Source organism: Apus apus, chromosome Z, assembly GCF_020740795.1.
Source record: "Apus apus isolate bApuApu2 chromosome Z, bApuApu2.pri.cur, whole genome shotgun sequence".
Lineage (NCBI taxonomy): Eukaryota > Metazoa > Chordata > Aves > Apodiformes > Apodidae > Apus > Apus apus.
In genome coordinates, this window is record NC_067312.1 from 48,739,668 (window position 1) to 48,762,147 (window position 22,480).

The 22,480-nt window shown below is 40.8% G+C and overlaps 1 protein-coding gene across 6 annotated transcripts in view; it reads left to right on the plus strand.

Annotated features, from left to right (window-relative positions):
• Positions 1 to 22,480, plus strand: part of PAM (peptidylglycine alpha-amidating monooxygenase) — a 110,973-nt gene that overhangs the window by 75,839 nt on the left and 12,654 nt on the right. For 3 of the 6 annotated variants that reach the window (XM_051643650.1, XM_051643649.1, XM_051643652.1), the window contains 6 exons: positions 5,365 to 5,670; positions 13,528 to 13,657; positions 19,434 to 19,550; positions 20,055 to 20,127; positions 21,051 to 21,264; positions 21,890 to 22,090. In XM_051643650.1, the coding sequence (XP_051499610.1) occupies positions 5,365 to 5,670; positions 13,528 to 13,657; positions 19,434 to 19,550; positions 20,055 to 20,127; positions 21,051 to 21,264; positions 21,890 to 22,090 (1,041 nt within the window). The remainder of the gene's footprint in view (positions 1 to 5,364; positions 5,671 to 13,527; positions 13,658 to 19,433; positions 19,551 to 20,054; positions 20,128 to 21,050; positions 21,265 to 21,889; positions 22,091 to 22,480) is intronic. The other 3 variants (XM_051643651.1, XM_051643654.1, XM_051643653.1) reach the window with 3 other exon arrangements.

Genomic DNA, 22,480 nt, shown 5'->3' on the forward strand with positions numbered 1-22,480 from the left:
GTATCAGAGAGTGCTAGAGGGAGTTAGATCATTGGTGCCATGACTTAGCCCCCATGCACCAGGCCCAAAATACAAGTGGGGCTCATGATGCCGACCACTGCCTGTCTCCTGACTGTCTGGCTGAGTGTGATGGACTACAGGATGAGGAGCAATGGTGACAAGCTACTGCATGGCACAAGCAACGGGGTCCCTAGAGTTCCCCCTCTCCAGGTGACTTTGCAAAATAGATACTCTGCAAGTAGAACCAAATGGTGATGTGGATGGTGGTTCACCGAACTTGGAGGTGTCACTGAGGCCAAGTCAGTCTGTACCTCAGTTAAGAAAAAAGGGCGTGTACTTGTCATGGGTGACTCACTTCTAAAGGGAGTGGAAGGCTCTATATGCAGGCCAGACCCACTTCTTAGGGAGGTCAGCTGCCTCCCTGGGGCCAGGGTTAAGGATATACAGAGGAAGCTCCCTACCCTAGTTCAACCCTCAGAATACTACCTGTTACTGTTATTCCAAGTAGACAGTGATGAAGTAGCTACCAGAAGTCTAGGAACAATGAAGAGAGATTTCAGAGCCCTGGGATGGCTGGTTAGGGGATTGGGAGCACAGGTGGTGTTCTCCTCTATCCCACCACTTCTGGCTTCAGGACTGGTGCAGCAGACAGGACTTTGGCTTTTTCGATCATGGATGGACCTACAGAACACCAGGGATGGCAACAGGTGTGGGAAGCCTAACCTGGAGGGGGAGAAGGATCCTGGGGTACGAGTTAGCAGGGCTCATTGAAAGGGCTTTAAACTAGGTTTGAAAGGGGATGGGGACAAAATCAGGCTCACCAGAGATGAGCCTAAGGACAGCCACCAGTCTGCCATCCCACTCAAGGTGGGAAGTGGGGATAAATATGGCAACAAAAACATAGATCTCACTAATAGGTTAGTAACCACACAAGTGGCCGGGATGTCTGTACTGTGGCTCAAGTGTATATATGCCAGTGCCCAAAGCATAGGAAATAAACAAGAGGAGTTAGAAGCTGTTGTGCACCAGGGAGACCATGATATAATTGCCATCATGGAAATGTGGTGGGATGATCTGCATGGTTGGAGTGCTGCAATGGATGGCTACAGGCTCCTTAGAAGGGAAAGGCAAAGCAAGAGGGGTGGTGGGTTGGCGTTATATGTTAAGGAGAGCTTTGACTGCCTAGAATTCAATACTAGACATACCAAGGCAGAATGTATATGGGTAAGGATAAAAGGGAAGGCCAATGAGGCTGATACCCTAGTGGGAGTCTGCTACAGAGCACCCAACCAGGATAAAGTGACTGATGAGACATTCTTTCAACGACTTGGAGATGTCTCACATTTGCTAGCCCTTGTTCCCATGGGAAACTTCAACTTACCAGATGTCTGCTGGAAGTACAACACAGCAGAAAGGGACCAGGAGGTTTCTGAAATGTATAGAAGACAACTTCCTGCTACAGCTGGTAAGGGAACCTACCAGGGGTAGTGCCATGGACCTACTGTTCACTAACAGGGAGGGGCTGGTGGAAGATGTAGTGGTTGGAGATTGTCTTGGGCACAACGACAATGATATGACAGAATTTTCAGTATGTGTTGAAGTTAGGAGGTTTGTAAGCAAAATCTCTACCTTGGACTTCCAGAGGGCTGACTTTAGTCTCTTTAGGACACTAGTTGGGAAAGTCCCTTGGGAAGTAGCCCTCAAAGGAAAAAGAGCCCAAGAATGCTGGGCTTACTTTAAGAATGAAATTATGAAGGCGCAGGAGCTGCTGTCCCTGTGTGCCAAAAAAGGAGCTGGCAGGGAAGAAGACTGGCCTGGGTGAGCAGGGAACTATTACAAGAACTCAGAAATAAAAAAAGAGTGTATCAACTTTGGAAAAAGGGGAGGGGGGGTTAATCAGGAAGTATTTAGGGATATTGTAAGATCATGTAGAAAGAGAATTAGAGATGCAAAAGCTCAGCTAGATCTTAAACTAGCCATCTCTGTAAAGAGTAATAAAAAATGCCTTTGTAAATACATTAATAACAAAAGGAGGGTCAGGGAAAATCTTCATTCCTTATTGGATGAGGGAGGGAACTTTGTAATGGAGGACAAGGAAAAGGCTGAGGAACTTAACACCTTCTTTGCCTCAGTCTTTAACAAAAAAACTAGCTACCCTCAGGACAGCTGGGCTTCTGAGTTGGTAAACAGGGATGGGGAGCAGAATTCCCCTCCTGTAATCCAGGAGGAAGTAGTTAGGGACCTGGTGTGCCACTTAGATCCCAACAAGTTCATAGGCTGGGATGGGATTCATCCTGGAGTGCTGAGGGAGCTGGCAGAACTGGCCAAGCCACTCTTAATCATTTTATCACCAGTCCTGGCTGACTGGGGAGGTCCGAGATGACTGGAGGTTGGCCAGTGTGACCCCATCCACAAGAATGGGCTGGAGGGAGGATCAGGGGAACTATAGGCCTGTCAGCCTGACCTTGGTGTCTGGTGAGGTTATGGAACAGATCATCCTGAGTGCCATCAAGCAGCATGTAGAAGACAGTCAGGGGATCAGGTCCAGCCAACATGGCTTTAGGAAAGTCCTGCCTGACCAATCTCATCTCCTTCTATGACTGGGTGACCCACCTAGTGGATGAGGGAAAGGCTGTGGATGTGGTCTGCCTCAACTTCAGCAAGGCCTTTGACACAGTCTCCCACAGCATCCTCCTGGAGAAGCTGGCAATCCATGGCTTGGGCAGGTGCAGCCTTCGCTGGGTCAAAAACTGGTTGGATGACCAGGCCCAGAGAGTGATTGTCCAGCAGTGTCCCCCAGGGATCAGTACTGGGCCCAGTCCTATTCAACATCTTTATTGATGACCTGGATGTGGGGATTGAGTCCACCCTCAGTAAGTTGGCAGATGACACCAAGCTGGAGGGGAATGTCAATCTGCCAGAGGGTAGGAAGAAGCTGCAGGAGGACCTGGACAGGCTGGGTCAATGGGCCAAGGCCAGGGGCATGAAATTCAACAAGACCAAGTGCAGGGTCCTGCTCTTTGGCCACAATAACCCCAGGCAGTGCTACAGACTGAGGGAAGAGTGGCTGGGGAGCTGCCCAGAAGAGAGGGACCTGGGAGTTCTGGTTTGACAACTGATTGAACATGACCCAGCAGTGTGCCCAGGTGGCCTGGAAGGCCAATGGCATCGTGGCTTGTGTCAGGAATAGTGTGGCCAGCAGGAGTAGGGATGTGATTCTCCCCCTGTACACAGCACTGGTGAGAACCCACCTCGAGTACTGTGTCCAGTTCTGGGCCCCTAACTGCAAGAAGGATATTGAGGTGCTGGAGCAGGTCCAGAGGAGAGCAACAAGGCTGGTGAAGGGACTAGAGGGAAAGTCTTATAGGCATAGACTGAGGGAGCTGGGGTTGTTTAGCCTGGAGAAGAGGAGACTCAGGGGGACCTTATCACTCTCTTCAACTACCTGAAGAGAGGTTGTAGTGAGGTGGGGGCTGGGCTCTTTCCAGACAACTAGCAACAAGACAAGAGGGCATAGCCTCAAGCTGCTCTAGTGGAGGTTTAAGTTGGATATTAGGAAGTACTTCCTCATTGTCACCGTTTGACTCAGGTCTGACAACAATGCTCTTGATCCCGTCCCCCTCCCACCCAGGTAGGGAAGGAGAGAAAGAAAAAGAGAGAGACTTGGCTGGGCTGAAAACTAAACTACACAGCTTTAATTAAACACTAATGAATTATATAAGAAGATATATACAATTATATACAAATATGTTCAGGTATGAGCAAAAGCCTCTCGCCTCTCCCCACCCCCAGCAACTCCCACCACACTCCCCTGAGCTGGAACAGTCCCGAGAAATTCTGGAGCTGCTGCTGGAGAAAGCAGAGAGTGATGAGGGTCAGGAGAGCTCGAGCCTGGGGGTCGATGGTGATGGACAGAAGAGAGGGAAGAAGAAGCAGGAAGGAAGTTGTCTTCTGTGATCTCTGACCTTCCTCTGAGCTTACGTAGATACATGGAATGGAATATCTCTGGCCAGTTTTGCTGTCTGTCTAACTCAGCCTCCTACGGGGGGATCAGAGATCTCCCTGTAGTGTCTGAGCTGGCAGAGTGAAGATGTGACCTTGAAGCCCCAGCAGTTACAAAAACATTCCACTGTCTTACCAGCTTTTGTTGCTAGTTAAAAGAAAGCTTGCTGAAGGAAAAAAAAAATCAGTAAAAAGGAAAATTGGCTTCATTCTGGCTTAAACCAGGACACTCATGGAGAGGGTGATTAGACATTGGAATGGACTTCCCAGGGAAGCAGTAGAGGCACCATCCCTGGATGTGTTTAAGGGAAGGCTGGATGTGGCACTTAGTGCCAGGGTCTGGCCAATGTGGTGGTGTTGGTCGTAAGCTGGACTTGGTGATCTTAAAAGTCTTTTCCAGCCTTGGTGATTCTGTGATTCTGTGACTTCTGCCTCATTGTTTGAGAGGTTAGAATGTATGTAGTGAGTGAAATAGAGAGCAATGTAAAGAAAAGAGTATGACTTCATGGCCTAAGGCAATCTGATAAAAGTGTATTTTGGTCCAGAAATAGAATAAACTCTAGATATTTGTAGGCAATCAGCATTCACTGTGTCTAAAAAAGCTATAGTAATAACTACATTGCTAGAAAGCAGCTTGAGAAAATACCAGTCCCTGCATTGCCAGATGATACTTTGACTAAGGGGTGTTACTATTTGGAAGAAGAAGAGGGCAGGACACAGACTGCATTAATAAATGACAATTTAATGGATCACTCTGTTTCACTAGTATGCCTTCTTTCTACAGTATGTTTTATGGAATCTGCATACAAATGTGAAAGTCTGCTTTCTTACAGCCTAAGCTTCTTACACAATGACAGATTTTGAACAAATATGTTTTGGATGCATCATGACTGTCTGTTACTGTCTCTATAAGTGAACAAATAGATAAAACTAGAATTTTTCTTTACTTTATAAAAAAAAATACTGCAGTAGCCTGTCTAATCCAGATAATTCTATCATAAATATTATTTTTCTAATATTTGCATACTTTTTTTCCCTTGTTTTTTTTTTCTTTGTTTCTTTTTTGTTTGTTTTCCTATTCCCAAAAATATCTGTGTAGAGGTAATGATTTTTTTAATGACAGAGCATCAGGTAAAAGTGGACATTTATATGTAAATTAAAGTTAATAAAGATTTTATAATATCTTTTCACACTAGATACTTGGCTCATTTAGTTCAGGAGGCTGAACCAGTTCCCTGTTATGCTACCTGTGACAATGACTGTTTGAATAACTTTGTTGCATTAAACTTTGCTGAAGCTTTCTAAAACTACATGATCTGTTATAATTGTTTTTCCTCCTTTCCTCTTATCTTTTCTGTACAGGTGATTTCTATTCACTGCTTTCCAGGCTGCTAGGAGAAAGGGAAGATGTTGTGCATGTTCATAAGCATAACCCTGCAGAAAAGGCAGAATCAGATCTTGTAGCTGAGATTGCTAATGTAGTCCAAAAGAAGGATCTTGCCAGAGATATCACAAATCATGATGAAAGGGACAATACTGTTCTTGACAGAGACAGAATTCACAAATTTCACAAACTAGAGTCTACCTTGAGGCCACCAGAGAACAGACATTTCTCTTTACAGCAGCCTAAATATGGTGAGGGAAGCTGGGAAAAAGAACATACAGGAGGTGGGTTAGGGGTTGATTTTATGCCATGATATTCAATGTAAGAGCTGTTTTCCACATTAGCAAAATCTGAAGGGAATATCAATTGATCCTTGGAAGTATTTTACATGACAATTTTCATAATTATGGAAAAGTTCTCCCTCTGTCCTTGAGGTATTTAATTTGGGTTCTTTCCCCCCTCCATGTATGATGACATACGATGTCACAATACCAATATTTTTTTGAACATAGAGTATTTTTATACTCTCAATACTTAATGATTTTTTATAAAATATGTTAAAACAAGGTAAATACAGGATGTAGTAGTTAGAGGAAGAGAAGAATTTTCTTAGTACAAGTAACTACTCTAAAATGATCACTCGGATAATTGATGCATTGTATAAGTTTTCTGATTACCTTGGTTTGTCAGATTCAAGATTTTATAAAATTTGTTGCTGTGATTCTTTTGAACATTTTTCTCTCATTCAGAATGAGTAGTAGTTAATCCTAAAAAAATTCTTAACAATTAAAATTTTCTGCATATTTATTTCAAATTTGGCTCAGCTATCCAAGGATACTTGGACAGGCTCTTTTATTCTACTAGGATTGTAACTCATTCCCTTCAGGTTTCTATGACAGCAGAAACCATGGAAGTAATTTGCTTGTTTAACTTGCATTTTGGACTCTGATACTGATTGTGCTCAGGCTTATGTGCTAATGTGGAAAGCCAGATAATGCAGCATGTGATGAGTATCTCATAAAACAAAATGGTGTGTATGCATGAACATCATCTGTATGCCTAAGCTGAAGCATCACATTCTTGCTTTTATGTTGCAGCCAGCCAGCCTGATGTTTTCAAGTACTGTTGTAGACAAATATATACATTCATCATCCATTTCATTTTTATTTCAGTTCAAAGTGTTAACATGTATTGTTTCTGCTTATGTGAGATTCTGTTATAGTATTCAAATTCAGCAAAATTCTGGGTTTGTATTTAAAAGAAAACAAACAATCAGGACCTTTCCAATGTTATGTTATACTAGTCAGTCAAATGAGAGCCTGTCAAGTTATTGGCATAGGGGGAAAAACAGGTGGAACGTTAACCATGTGCCTAACGTCAGTGTAAATCATAAATAATTCCATAAGCAACACTGGAATTAAATGCGTGGAAGTAGCGTGTGTAAGGATTTCTGCAAAACTAGTTCATTCAGTTCAGGCTAATAACATGTGGTAGGTAGAGAAATAAAAAATAAATAAATCTTTCTGTTTAACTGATCCAGAGGAGGGAGTGTCAGTCAACTCAATAAGTGGCTTAGTTGGCACACAGTATGGCATGTATTTTGACTGCAGAAGTAGTTGGCTCCTTTAGTAGCTACATAATCATTCGGGGGAATTGGTTGGGGGAGGACTCATAAATGGACTTTGAAATGGTGCAATTTTCAGTTACAGCACAACCAAAAAAGTTTATCTTAATTCAAATTGGGGGGGGGGGGTTATGTTTGTGATACTGCTGACTACAGAAATTCCGAACTACAGAAGCTGTCAGCACCATCTCTTGGCAAAAGAACTTTTAAAGCAATAAAATCTTTTAAGCACATGTTTACTTTCTGTTTTGAATAGTACATATGAATTAGAAGAATAGAACCTTCCATTACAGATTTTTAACTGCAGAGAAAGCAGTGGAACACAAAGTGTTTTAACTTGTCTTGATTTAATTAAAACATTTGCACCCTTCATAACACTCTTTGTTGTTGGGTTTTTTTAATTGCTATTTCTTAGGACAAGACTCCAGTTGCTCTTAAATTAATTTAATTTACCTGTTTAAAAATTACCAGAATTAAAATAGTTTAACATTTGTAGTCTTGCAAAGATTCTGACTTCAAATATGCAACTGATCTGAAATAGCAAGTGACCCATAGGTTAAGTAAAGTTGTTATAAATGTTATGTTTAAAATTTTATACTACTGTTCCTCCTGCAATGTTACCTTATTCCCCCCGGACTGATCACTAATCAGTCAGGTGGCTCAATGTCATTGCAATGACTACAGTTATACTTCCTAATTAAGACAAACAGTGTAATTTTATAATTTTAAAAACTCCTTTGCTTCCATTATATTTGTCAAGATTTTAAATACATGCATTTTTAAGATTTAAGATACATACAACCTGACTAAAATTGGAAGCGAGAGCTTCTAGAGATTTCTGGACAGTAAATTGCAGTTTTGCCAATAAATAAGGCTTTATTCCTTTGCTTGTAGAGATATTAGAGACTGATAGATCATAGAATCATTAAGGTTGGAAGGGACCCTAAAGATCATGAAGTTCCAATCCCCCTGCCATGATCAGGGACCCCTACCACTAGACCAGGTTTCACAAAACCTTGTCCAACCTGGCCTTAAAAACCTTCAGGGATGGGGCATCAACAACCTCCCTTGGCAAACCATTCCAGTTCCTCACAACCCTTATAGTGAAGAATTTCTTCCTAATATCTAACCTACATCTCCCCTCTCTCTGTTTAAAACCATTACCCTTTGTCTTATCACTATCTTCTCTGATGAAAAGCCCCTCCCATCTTTTCTGTAGCCCCTTCAGGTACTGGAAGGTCACTATAAGTTCTCCCCAGAGCCTTCTCTTCTCTAGGCTGAACAGCCGCAACTCCCTCAGCCTGTCTTCATAGCAGAGGTGCTCCAGGCCTTTGATCATCTTCATGGCTCTTCTCTGGACCCTTTCCAATGGGTCCGTATCTTTCTTGTGCTGAGGGCTCCAGAACTGTACATAGTATTCCAGGTGGGGTCTGACCAGAGCAGAGTAGAGGAGCAAAATCCCCTCCCTGGCTCTGCTGGCCACACTTCTTTTGATGCAGCCCAGGACACAATTGGCTCTGTGGGCTCCAGCATACACTGGTGGCTCATGTTGAGCTTCTCATCAACTACCACCCCCAAGACCTTCTCCTTCTCCTCCAGCCATTCTTCCCCCAGCCTGTATTTGTTCCTGGTGTTGTGTGCCAACACACCAGGTGCAGGATCCTGCACTTGGCCTTGTTGAACTTCATGAGGTTGGCACTGGTCCACCTCTCCAGCCTGTCAAGGTCCCTCTGGATGGCATCCCTTCCCTCTTGGGTGTCAACCACACCACACAGCTTGGTGTCATCAGCAAATCTGCTGAGGATACACTCAATCCCACTGTCCATGTCTCCAACAAAGATGTTAAACAGCACTGGTCCCCATACTGACCCCTGAGGGACACCAGTTGTCACCTGCCTCCATTTTGACATTGAGCCACTGACCACAACTCTCTGGGTGAAGCCATCCAGCCAATCTCTTATCCACCGAGTGGTCCATCTGTCAAATCCATGCCTTGTCAGTTTGGAGACCAGGATGTCATGTGGGACAGAGTCAAATGCCTTGCACAGATCCAGGTAGATGACATCAGTTGCTCTGCCACCATCCACCATCTCTGTAGCCTTGTTGTAGAAGGCCACCTGATTGGTCAGGCATGACTTGCCCTTAGTGAAGCCATGTTGGCTGTCACCAATCACCTCTTTAATTTCCATGTGCCTTAGCAGACTTTCCAGAAGGATCTGCTCCATGACCCTGCCAGGCACAGAGGTGAGACTGACTGGCCTGTAGTTCCCTGCGTCTTCCTTTTCCCCCTTTTTAAAAACAGGGGCTATGTTCCCTTTTTTCCAATCAGCAGGAACCTCACCAGACTGCCATGACCTCTCAAATACAATGGACAGAGGCTTAGCAATTTCATCCACCAGCTCCCTCAGGACCTGTGGGTGAATCCCATCAGGTTCTATAGATTTATGCACCTTCAGGTTCTTTAGATGGTCACATCTGCTCAACAACTGCTCTACAACTACGGTGCGGGGTAATTCATTCTCCCAGTCCCTGCTTTCACCTGTTGTGGCCTTTGTGTTGAGGTTGGAGCACTTGCCAGAGAAGACTGAAACAAGTAAGTCATTGAGAACCTCAGCCTTCTCAATATCCTGTGTTGCTAGCTCACCTGTTTCATTCAGGAGAGGGCCTGCACTCTCCTTGGATGTCCTTTTCTCCCCAACATACCTAAAGAAGATTTTCTTATTGTTATTTCATGTTCTTAATCTATGTAATACTTCATATTTATTGATTAAAGGAATTACTCTAAATTACAAAGTAGAAGGTCTGGTACTCAGTTTAGAAATCTCATTTATAACAAAACTGGTAATTATGCATATATTTTTTAAAGGTAGTTGTAAATTATTTTAATGGAGAAAAGCGGTGTTCTTTGGTTTCATGTGTAACTGTTCCATGAATCACTCAGTTTTGTAGGGAATTAATAATCAGTCTTAGGTAAATGAAGTTTAAATTTAGTATGTACGTTTTGTTAAAAAGCTAGTTGCCTCAAGATAAGTCAGTATCAAAGGACTTTCAGTATGAGAATTTCAGAAGGAAAATAAAAGGTAAACCAATTTTGTGAAAGTGTAGAAAAATCTAAAGGTTGTGTAGAGGCCGGAGTTCTTGTGATTAGAGTGTATTTCACATTTTATTGTTTTGATATATCAGAAATCTTTTAGTCCTTTAAGTATAAGCATTTTGTATTTATAGGACTTGCCTTCTGGGAGACTGAATTTTACAGATGCCAATATTCAGGCTTTCTATGTTTAGCCTTTTAATTTTTCTAGTATATTTGGAAAAGGCTCAGAGGCCAGGGGGCACTGTAACAGTAAATCTACACAAGTTTTGCACTAGTTAACTTAAACTGATAAGGGATGAGCAAGTGAGGAAACAAACACTGGATTTCCATCCTTCTGTTCCTTTCAAAATGCTCATGTCCATGAATATACATGGTACTGGACCTGCTGTGACCTACTGAACTCTATGAATATGTATGATTTTTTTTCATACTGGCTTTTCTTTTAACTTGGAACTTACATTCATCCAAAATCACTACCGAGTAGAATTTCTTGTTTTAGAAGTTTAAGATTACTGTCTTGGGTTCACTGCAGTTGCTGACTGCCTTAGGTTTCTCTAAATTTTGTATTACACTTAAAAGTTTCTCAGTCACCTAGCCTAGCTACAGTATCTAAAACTACAGAGGTAAAACATCTACTAGCCTGTAGTAGGTTTTCAGCACTACTTTTCTCTTTCCCCCTGTGTAGATTGTAGAAAGTTGTTCCCTCCTCCCTATCCTTTTTGTTACTTCTCATACTACATCTCTACATCTCTTCCAAATGTAATATAAGGCAGAGGCAGGGGAAAGGGTATGCTTATCAGAACAGTTGGTTTGCATAGGTGACCTCAAAATGTTGGGCATTGTTTCTGGTTAATTAGAAGATCACTTCCAGCAGAAGCCTCTCAGCAGACTTCTTGGGTACTGTGTGTTAAGGTCTGTGGTCTGCCTTCTTTCAAAGCACTGATGCCCTGGCACTTAAGTGAATGGGGATATGTGTTAACTTGGCCAGATGGTACCCCAATGATCGTTTTTTAGGATCACAATAAAACATAGAAACTTTGGGTGAACTGGAAGTTGTAAAGTACAGCATGATGCTGTAAAACACACTGAATACTAGTGAAACAGCTTCAGTTTGACATAGCTGCAGAGAAATTGCTTTCTATTCATCTTCAGTTTGGCTATATGTACCTACAAAGTCTGCACATTAGGTATACTTGAATTACACTGAAGAAACTGATTTCTGAAAGGAAGGAGTGATGAATTTCCTAACACGTAGAAAGCATTTTACAATTTGGAGGTGTTGGGCTTTTTTTTTCCTTTCACCAGAATTAGTGGATTAGGCCCAACACAACAAAGGAACAGCCCCATGGCCCCTCACTCAACTCCCCCCACACTCACACACACTCTGGGGTGAGGAGGACAAAGTGCATGGGTTGAGACCAAGGACAAGGAGGGTTCTTCACCGATTAAGGTCCCGGGCAAAAAAGACTAAAGCTGGGGAAAAAATAATTTAAAAGTAATCAAACACCCACAGGACACAGACAACACAAGAGCAGGGCTTGCATGTTACCCCCACCCCTCCCTTCTTCCCGGGCCCAAATCACTTTGTTCCCAGTTTCTCTCCCTCCTTCCCCCCAGAGGCACAGGGGGACGGGATGGGGTTTAGAGTCAGTTCACAGGCTGGTGGTTCCTGCTGCTCCTTCCTCCTCAGGAAGAAGGATTCCTTACAGTCCTTCCCTGCTTCCCCACGGGGTCCCTCCCATGGGAGAGAGTCCTCCACGAACCTCTCCTTCATGAGTCCTTCCCACGAGGTCCAGAGCTGCTCCAGCCTGGGCTACCCACAGAGTCAGGGGCTGCTTTGGGAACAAACTCCCCTGGCGCCGGGGTCTTCCCAAGCTGCATAATCAGAGCCCACTGGCAGCAAATCCTCTGGCCCCAAAATCCAAGTCCAGTAGCCAAGTTCACCCCTCCTGGCACCTTCAGGGAATGTTCCACCACGTTCCTCCATGAGTGCAGGGGGACAGCTGCCATCTCTCCATGGGTTGCAGGGAAACTTCTCCTTGGGCACCTTCTTCCCCTTCTTCCTCTCCAACTACCAGCACCGCTCTGCTTCTCCAGCACAGCTCTTCTTTTTTTTTTTTTTTCTTTAAGTGCTCACTCTGCTCAGGTCTCATTTCAGTTCTTTCATATGTTAATGGCTGAGGTGCATTTGTTGTCCCTCTAATGGCTCCTTGGCTGGGTTTGGAGCAGGGGGAGTTTCTCAGCTTCTTACTGGAGCCACCCCTGGGGCCCCTCCCCTGCTACCAAAAAACCCACCAAACCAAACCAGAAGAGTGACAATTTTCTTGCCATTACATTTTTTATTTTGGGGTATATTGTTTAATTGTCTCTTAATACTGCCAGGGCAACACAAGCCCACCTCTTTGAAATAGCATTTAAGCAGTCTATTTGTGAGAAAATTATAATTGTAGCTAACACTCTGCAGCTCTTCAAAATTTTGGACTCTTCATGTCTTTAATCAGTTTAAGTCTATTTTTACATAAAACAGAGATGACATAAACATATGTGTATTTTAAATTTTAATCTTTAAGTTGAAACTAAGTTCCTCTCTCTTAAATGAGGAGTTTCATGACTTAAGACAAACACAAGAACTATCCAGAATTTTAGTAGTGGTTCCCTTGCTAATTTCTGTGCTGTTGATTTAGTGTGAAATCACATTTGTGTTATTAAAAAGCTATCCAGTATTTATTCTTAAAAACAGTGTGTTACAGCATAAACAATGACAGATACTCTACCCTTCTTGATCTCTTTCATCAGATTTAGGTATTATTCATGCCTATAATTGGATTAGGATATGAGCATTATGCAGAATTAATACATATGTTGGTTGTAAGAAATATAGGCAAACTTAACAGAATTACTGTTTTATTTACTTCTTGATGCCATTTATCTTCCTCACCTGTATTTTTTTTGTGTTAAAAGCTTTTTTTAAAAAACATAATGAATCAGCCACTTTTGATACGTAGTTGTGATTAATAGTCTTTTATGCATGTTTAATAAGACACTGATATGGCAATATTTACTTTTTCCTGCTGATTTTAGATAATAGTTTTATATTTCTGTAATCTTTCAATATAGAAAGTATTAACAGAGCTATTATAACTTCTAGAGTCTGTGTACCTGTATCCTTATAAGAGGGAGAAAATAATGGAGTCAAAAGTAGTTTTGACTTTTCTGTCATCCTGTATGTAGCAGAATGCCAGTTCTTGTGCATGCTTTCCTATAATAAACCTGTGCTTGGAACTAAATTGAAATACATTAATGGAAATACTGCATGTAAGAAAATCTCCATATAATTCTCAGCATTTTGTACCAAAAGTGAGTTAGCCATGTTTTTTTTACAAATATGCTACATGTATGTCTTTTGTTTGTTTCCTTGGTCAGATTTCCACATAGAAGAGGCTATAGAGTGGCCTGGGTTAGACCTCAAACTAGGTCAAGTTTCTGGGTTGGCTTTGGACTCTGAAAATAACCTAGTTATCTTCCATAGAGGTGATCATGTTTGGGATGAAAAGTAAGTAGATACCCTGCTGAATGGCATGTTAAAAGGTCAGATTGGTGTGTGCTATTTGTATGTCTTCTCAAGACCAGACAAACTGCAGTTCCTTAGCCATTTAAAATTCCATTCTTTGGCTCAAAGTGCCTTCAGGAGACTCAGAATGAAAGTGGTAAATGACAGTTTCAAGATGACAGGGTTGCTACATCTTTAGACAGTACCTTTAGACATGCAAAGCTAGCTGCAGTGTATCTTAATTCTGTTTTGTCTTTATGTCCACTGAACAAAATTGGATTAATAGAATCATGGAATGCCAGGTTGGAAGGGACCTGAAGGATTATCTGGGCCAACCTTTCTAGGTACTACCATTGTTTATAAAAAGATGACTCAACACTCTGTCAAGCTGAGACTTAAAACTGTCCAGTGTGGTGGAATCTGCCACTTCCCTTGGGAGACTGTTCCAATGTTTGTCCTCATGGTGAAAAAAATTGTCTCTTGTGTCCAATCGGACCTTATTCTTTGTAGCTACCCCCTTGCCTTGCCTTGCCTTGCCTTGCCTTGCCTTGCCTTGCCTTGCCTTGCCTTGCCTTGCCTTGCCTTGCCTTGCCTTGCCTTGCCTTCCCTTCCCTTCCCTTCCCTTCCCTTCCCCTTTTTCCTCTTTCCTTTCTTTTTCCTTTTTCCTTTTGTTTCTTTCTTCTTTTTCTTTCTTTTTTAACAAGCCCAGTTTTCTGAGCCTCTCCCCATATGGCAGGTTCTCCAGTCCTTTGATCATCCTTGTGACCCTTCTCTAGACCCTCTCCAGCCTGTCTGCATCACTCTCTCAAAACAAGCCTTCTTCTACACATTTAATAAAATTTACTACATTTACTGTCACAAAATAAAAAAAAGTCCAAACTTTATAATAGCCATTTTTCTACTGTTTGTAAAGTGATATACTCAGAGGGATAGTATTTTAAGAACAGAACATTCCAGATAATGTATAGTGTCCTTATTTGCACAGTGTGCACATGTTTATGAGCTTTAAAATAGTGTCTAATTGTTTAGATGGACACTTCAGAAAAATTTCCATGAAATTGTAGCAGAACACTAGGAGCATTAGCCTGTAACAGAGTACTATATAGTAACTTTTTAAAATGTGCTTTGTTAATCTTCTTTCTAAGCATCTGTTGTCCATATATATAACTGTAAGGCTAAATAGAAGGATTTTTTTCAAATCCTGATTAATTCATTTTAAGATGACATGGTTTCCAAAAACTAGAGGGGACATCTTTCTCAAACTTATAGTAACATATTATGCTTAAAATATTGTTTTATGGAAGAAAGTGTTTTGGGTTTTTAGCTAAATAAAATAATGCAGCAGGTAAGACAATAATTTTTGTCTCTTGCATTATATTGGTGATCTCTCCATAAATATAGACTATAGAATTTGAAAGGATGACTCATACTGCAAATTTTATTACTCAAGCTTAAAAGTTAATATTTTTTCATCCTGCGAATGAACATAAGTGCAGCTCTTTGTGTCATTGAAGAAAGAATTGAGAAAATACTTTAAAATAGGCTGGCAGTTGTATTAATTTCTTACATCAGAAGTGTCTATTTTTGAGTGTCTGGCAACTGAGGCATACATTCACTACCCAGAGCACAAAACTGGAGTTGGAGACCAAGCAGTATTTGGACAGCCCACAAACTAAAAAACAAATCAACAACAACCAAAAAAAACCCAACCTACAACCAACCAATAAGTTAATATTCTCTAAAATGCAAAGTGAGCATAATCAACCATGTCAAGGAACAGATTGAATGTCAGTTTTCTTATGGTGTGGGTGCAGAAGAAGATAGGACCTGCAGTCTGGAGTCTGGAAATCCACATACCTACCTGCTGTAGGTAACACTACAGGTTCAATTAACTAAGCCCTGTCTTCGACAGCAGCCATTTTCATATCTGGAGTATTTCTAGCTTGTGATTATCGGACTTCCCAGAAAAACACATGATCTTAGTTTTAGTTTTAGTAGTGTTCATTTGCACTGTGGGGACTGAAGTTGGAGCAGAGTGGAACTGCTGGACCTTGTAAATAATGGCCAGTAGCATTCAGTCAGAGATACCTAACAAAGATGTAAGATGAGCTGCTGTTAACTGTAGTTAGTTATTGGTCTTCCATAAAGATGACTGCACATGAAATCCTACTTCATTTCAGAGGGGTTTTGTTCACAAGTATTATTTTATTATTATTATTATTTTCTTATTATTATTGTGGAGCAGTCAGGTAACCAACATGGAGAAAAGCATTGGTGGGAAGCCTTAAATGACATATTCTAAAACATCTGTAGGTCTGTTTATATACAGTATTGTGTCTTTAAAACAATGCATTTGGAAAACATGCCTGTGGTTAAGCTGTTGTATCTTATGGCACAGGGAACAGGCACACAGAGATATGCTTAGCCAGTCAGCCTTCCCTTTTTATCTTCGAGTACATCATGTGCATATGAAGTAGTCTGGGAACCCTCTCATGGATTGTGGTGAAAAGGAAGGAGTATATGTCTTCTTATTTTTCACTAAAAAGAAGTAAAAAAAAAAGAGTATTTGAAAGGGGTTTGTCATGACTATTGTACAGGGAGGGATAAGAAGTTACCAGACTTGTAAGTTAATATTTATAATTAGCTGTAAATACACAGTTAGTTGAGAATAGTTTTCCTTACCAAATGATAAATATGATTAATCAATCAAGCCTGAAAACCCAGAATTTATTTTTTCTGTTTCAATGCTTCACCAGCATCGCCTAGAAAAAATTAAACAAAAATTATCTGCACTGTTAGGCAATACACAAATGTTTCCAATGTATTGTTAATATCTACCATTAGACCTGGATCTTCATTTAACTAAATATAGCTGGATAAATGGTCTGTGCTGTTTTATAAGGCAACTTCAGTCTGCTTGAGAACACAAAAGCAGTTATACAATGATAAGCCCTATAATAACAGTAGCAGCTTTTCAGTAGCTGTACCATTCTTTCTGTTCATGATTTAAAAAAACTAATTCCTTTTATATAAGTCAAGTTCTTTTACCACATCATCTCCTCAGTTTCAGAGCAGTTTTTGCTATATATAGCATATGCTATTCAGATTGAAAATAACTAGAAATATTCATCTGGCTGAGAAATGAATCAGTGGGAAGTAATTTTGCATTAAAATGTATATACTATTCATGCAATTTATAAAAGACATAATAAAGAATATACACTGCCTTTTTGTTATTGCATTCTTAACAAGCTGGGCAGGTTAATTAAGGCTGAGCACAGTACCACAAAGGTAATTGATATTGATCAAGAATAGTGCTCAGGGTTGTACGTTCAGGGGTTATGAGATCATAAAATCATAGAATCAGAATTATAGAATGGTTTGGGTTGGGAGGTGACCTTAAAGATCATCTAGTTCCAACCCCCTGCACGGGCAGGGACACCTCCCACTAGATAAGGTTGCTCCAGGCCCCATCCAACCTGGTCTTGAAGACCTCCAGCGGGGACCATCCACAACCTCCCTGGGCAACCTGTTTCAGCATCTCACCACCCTCACAGGAAAGAACTTTTTCCTAATGTCCAACCTGAATCTCCCCTCTTTAAGCTTCAGATCAGATAGTTTGTCTAAATTTAGTATGTAGCCCACCAGAAGGACATTAGGTTTAGCAGTAAATTGTTTGTATTACTGTGAAGTAATACGCAACATATTTTAGTCGTCCTTTGATATCAAACTACAGAACCTAATTAGAAAACCATGCTGCAGAACAGTATGACATAGAATAATAAGGTGTTATTTGGTTTGGTTTGGTTTGGTATTGCTTCTTTTAAAGTAGCAGTAGTCAAATTAGTATGTATGTATCTTCACTGATCAGTTGAAACAAAGACCCTCTTCACCCTTTGAGAAAGGTGTTTCCCATGAGGTGCCAGCAAGCCTGGTGCTATATAGGCCATCCCATTGTGAAACAATACAAAATTGTTGTGGTGATACCAGCTACAAAGCCACCTGTACTCACTGGCTGTACTCACCTGTCATTGCCTGCAACTGAAAGAAGACACAAAAGCTTCTCCTCTACTACCACCCCCAAGTCCTTCTCCTCAGGACTGCTCTCTAGCCATTTTGCCCCCAGCCTGTATTTGTGCCTGGGGTTGCCCTAACCCCAGTGCAGGTCCTTGCACTTGATCTTGTTGGACTTCATGACGTTGACATTAGCCCACCTCTCAAGCCTACCAAGGTCTCTCTTTATGGCATGTATTCCCTTTAGGGTGTCAACTGCTCCACACAGCTTGGTATTGTCCAGAAACTTGCTGAGGATACACTCAATCTCATTGTCCATGTCTCCAACAAAGATGTTAAACAGCACTGGTCCCAGTACTGACCCCTGAGGAATGCCACTCATTACTTGCCTATACTTGGGACAGTGAGCTAACTCAGTGTCACAACTCTCTGGGTGCAGCCATCCAGCCAATCACTTATTCACCAAGTGGTACATCTGTCAAATCCATGTCTTGTCAGTTTGGAGACCAGGATGTTGTGTGGAACTGTATCAAATGCCTTTCACAAATCCAGGTAGAGGATGACAGTTGCTCTGCCACTATCCACCATCTTTGCAGCCTTGTCATGGAAGGCTACCAAATTGGGTTATTTATGAAGTCAGTATTGCTTTTCCACATTAAAAATTCTAGACATTAATACCTACTGTTACAGAGAGCTGAGGGTACTAGGACTGTGCAATATAAAGTTTTAGTAGATTTGTTCATAACCTCTGTGACTACAAAGTATATTCTTGTTTATCAAGTTGCATCAATCATAGTTGGATTTCTCTTGGGATTAAAAAATGTATTAAAAAATGCAAGGTGGGAGGGATGAAGTTATGTCTTGTATTTATACATTTTTCATCTGTAGTCAAATACCATTTCCTATCATTCAGACTTAAATTTTGTTCAAAATATTTTACATTCTGTTTACCTTCACTAAATGCTGAATGTGTATTTCAGCAGGTTAGAGTAATAGTTTGTCCACTGGGGTACAGACAACTGTATTTTTTACTCTTTGTTAAGCATATTATAATTTTACGCCTGGAAAATGTCTTCTGGAAAGTTAATCCTGGTTCTTAATGTCTGAAACAGTGACATGTTTTAGTGTTATTAATATGTTCCATGTATCCTGAAAATTTGGTGTAGATTTGTGTGGGTAGGAGAAATACATACCATCTCCTATAGTCTCCTGCAGGCACATGCTGAAAAGGTTAGCAACCATGATACCTGAATTTTACAGTGGTAAGCTTTAGCAAAACAATGACTTATGTTTGAAAAGCAAAAAACCAAGACACACAAATGGGCACACACTGTCTTAGACAGTATGAAATATACTTGTTCATACTGGCAATTATGCCCTGGTTAGTAGCTCTGTTTTTACTTGGACTGCATGGTTGGATTTCCCATTTCTCATTTGCCACAGCAAAGAAAGGAAAAAAGAACAATTTAAAATAGGAAGGTTTTGGGTTTTTTCTTGCTTGCTTTAGAATTATCCTAATTGTTACTGTGTTGACCTGGTGCTCCTTTAGTTTGGAAGTCGTAAGTTTAGTAGGAAATGCAGACATCCAACACTATAACTCTTACGTTCATACAATAATGTAATAAGGTTTTATTTAAAGAAAAAAAAACGTAGCCAGTAATCCCACACTGGAATTAAACTAAAAAACTCAGCTTTAAGTTGTGTGTGTATCAGTCATCAGTGAAACTTTCTGACGCTGGCTTTCTATTCCACTATTTTGGTGTAGTTCTTTTGACAGCAAGTTTGTTTATCAGCAAAGAGGACTTGGACCAATTGAACAGAACACAATTCTTGTCCTGAATCCAAGTAATGCAAAACTGCTTCGTTCCGTGGGCAAAAATCTGTAAGTATTTTTTGCTTTTATCAATGGGACTAACATTTTTTGTATATTTTACTCTAAAAAGTCCCCACATCCCTTTTCACATGTTTTATATTGTATTGTGAGACTGTAACCTCTGAGTACATTTAAATTAATAAATAAATAAAAACTGCAAAGTCAACAATTAACAAAAGTAATTTGCCATCTTTACCACCTCTGCTTTCTAGCAATTCATACAACTTCATCTACCAGATTAACAGAAATTCTGAGCTCATGAGTATTGCAAATTGTCCTTAAAGGTAACCAAATATTAGCCAGAGTGGGACACCAGAGATCAGCTGACTGTGAGAGCTGAGATGGTGTTATCAATAAAGTTCTATTATGTAAAGTTATCTTTTCAATGGAATTCTACAGATAGTTAATTTGTCCAGCATTTGTTGATCTGTAGATAGAAAATTAAATCTTCACATCTACATAATTCTTCCTGCAGATGTTTTCAACTTGATTCTTCTACATTTGTACTTGCAGATTTTACTTACCACATGGTTTGAGCATAGATAAAAATGGTAACTACTGGGTCACTGATGTAGCTCTCCACCAGGTATGTTTTTGAAGCTTTAATATTAGGACCTTAATATTTTGAAAAAAAAAAAAAAAAAGTTTTCATTTTCTCAGGCATCTGACATAAGTTGTTTCCCTAGGCCTGTTAATATAAAAAATATGGCTAGAGAAATTGACCTCGCGGCCTTCATGGACATAGTATTGAGAAATAAAAGGATCTGGTTTAGAACAGTGGTTCTTAGAGTAGCTGTTCTTTAGAAAAAGGAAATTTCCTCCTAACCCTGTCCAGGCTCCATTGCCGGTACTGGGCTTAGGCCAAGCATCACTGACCACTTAGAGACCAGAACTGACCTGACAGGACAGTGTGCTGGGTGTGTTTCATCCAGGCTCCAATGCTGTTCTTATTCTCATCCTCCTCTTGCCCTGGCTCCAGCATTCTCAGCCAGGCCCAGGTGTTCCCCATCAGCCCCATGATCTCCTCCTGCAGCTGCTGCAGGTCCTGCTTCAGCTCCTGGTGGGGCAGTGGGCATCCCCAGAACCCCCTCCTGCCACAGCTCCAGCAGCTCCAGCTTCTGCTCCAGCTCCTGCAGGCCTGCCCAGACCCCCAGTGCCTGCCACAGGTTGTTGGTCCCTAGGAGGCTCAGCCCAACCAGGGCACGAGCTCCTTCCCCTCCTGATCCTCCTCCCCTGAGTTCGAGAGGCAGCCCTGGTGCAGCTCCTGGGTCGGGTCCCAGGGGGACATGATGATCTTTGGAGGTCACTTCTAGCCCCTAATGTTCTGTGATTCTGTAATTCCTAGAATCAATGGTATGAGAAACTGGTAATACATGTCATAGTCAATATGTTAAGGCTATATTTGGTATATACATTTATTTTATACAAAATAATAGATATTTTTAATAGGGAGTCTTATATTTCATCTTCCATAACTAAAACTTTTTTTCCCATTTAATTAAAAAACAGGTTTTGAAACTGGGACCAGATGACAAAGAACCATTACTGGTCTTAGGAGTGGCTTTACAACCAGGCAGTGACAAAAATCATTTCTGTCAACCAACTGATGTGGCCGTGGATCCAGTAACTGGCAGCATTTATGTCTCTGATGGCTACTGTAACAGTCGAATCATTCAGTTCTCTCCAAATGGATTGTACGTGATGCAATGGGGAGAAGGTACAGGTTAGAGCTCTTGCTACTTTATCTGTACTGCTGTTGTCATGAACTTAGCATTACTTCTGTTTATAAATGTGTATTACCAAAATACCTTCCAGGCCCTAGCTGAATTTCAGCCTTGTCATTGCATTGCAATTTTCTCTCTTCTAGTCATACAGATACTTGTAGTAGTTATCTATTCAGTAAAAATAAAAAAATGGGACCTTGCTAGCTTGCTTTCATTACAAGTATTGGCACATCAAGAAAATGTTCTTTCACCAAAATGTTTTTTCTTAAGCATTTAATCAATAGTATAAGCCTTTAACAATTTTTGCAAGATTTGTGCCATGATCCCATCTAAGTTCTGTAAGTAATTACATTTCTGCCTGACTCAGTCTTATTTATCAGGCATTAAACTATGCCAAATATTATGGGGAAATAGCAAATTCATAAATGCAGGAATTACAAAGACAATGCAAAAGACTACCACAGTGTATCTGCCAAAACAAGTAAAACTGCTAGGAGAATACAGCAAGTTGACTATATTTTTTTCCCAGTGTCATATTGTGTTATGTGACATACTGCTGTTTTTAAGCAAAACTGGTACTTTCAGGGTGTACTTTAACACAAACCTGGATATTTTGTATTTCAGACACTTCTTTAAGCAGAGACAGACCTGGACAGTTTCATATCCCTCACAGCTTAGCCCTGATCCCTGACTTCAATCAGCTGTGTGTTGCAGACAGGGAAAATGGTCGAATTCTGTGCTTCAGGTTAGAGACTGGGGAGTTCATAAACGAGATCAAGCACAAATCGTTTGGAAGAGAGTTGTTTGCAGTTTCATATGTTTCAGGTAATCTTTTTTCCTGTTCTTCAGATTTCAAGTAGTTACTTTATGCCAGTGCGTCACAGTACACACTGTGTACTGTGTTGTTTCATTAAGAGAGTTATTATGTTTTCTTAGGCCAGGAATTTATTCTTGTTGAAAGCAGAGCTGATGTAATGGAAAATTTTAGAACTCTCCTGTTTTCCTATTTTCAGATGAAGGAAGCTTGCATACAATCTCTGCTTCTGAGAAATGACTCATCACTAAATGTGATGTCAACAAGTAAATGACCTTGTTTGCTTCCTAGAGACTGCACAGTCAATAATTAGTTAATAATAATTACTTAAATATTAATTTCAAGTTCCAATGAAGAGACCAAAATAGCGAGCTTCCAAACTATCAAGGAAAGTCTTGGGT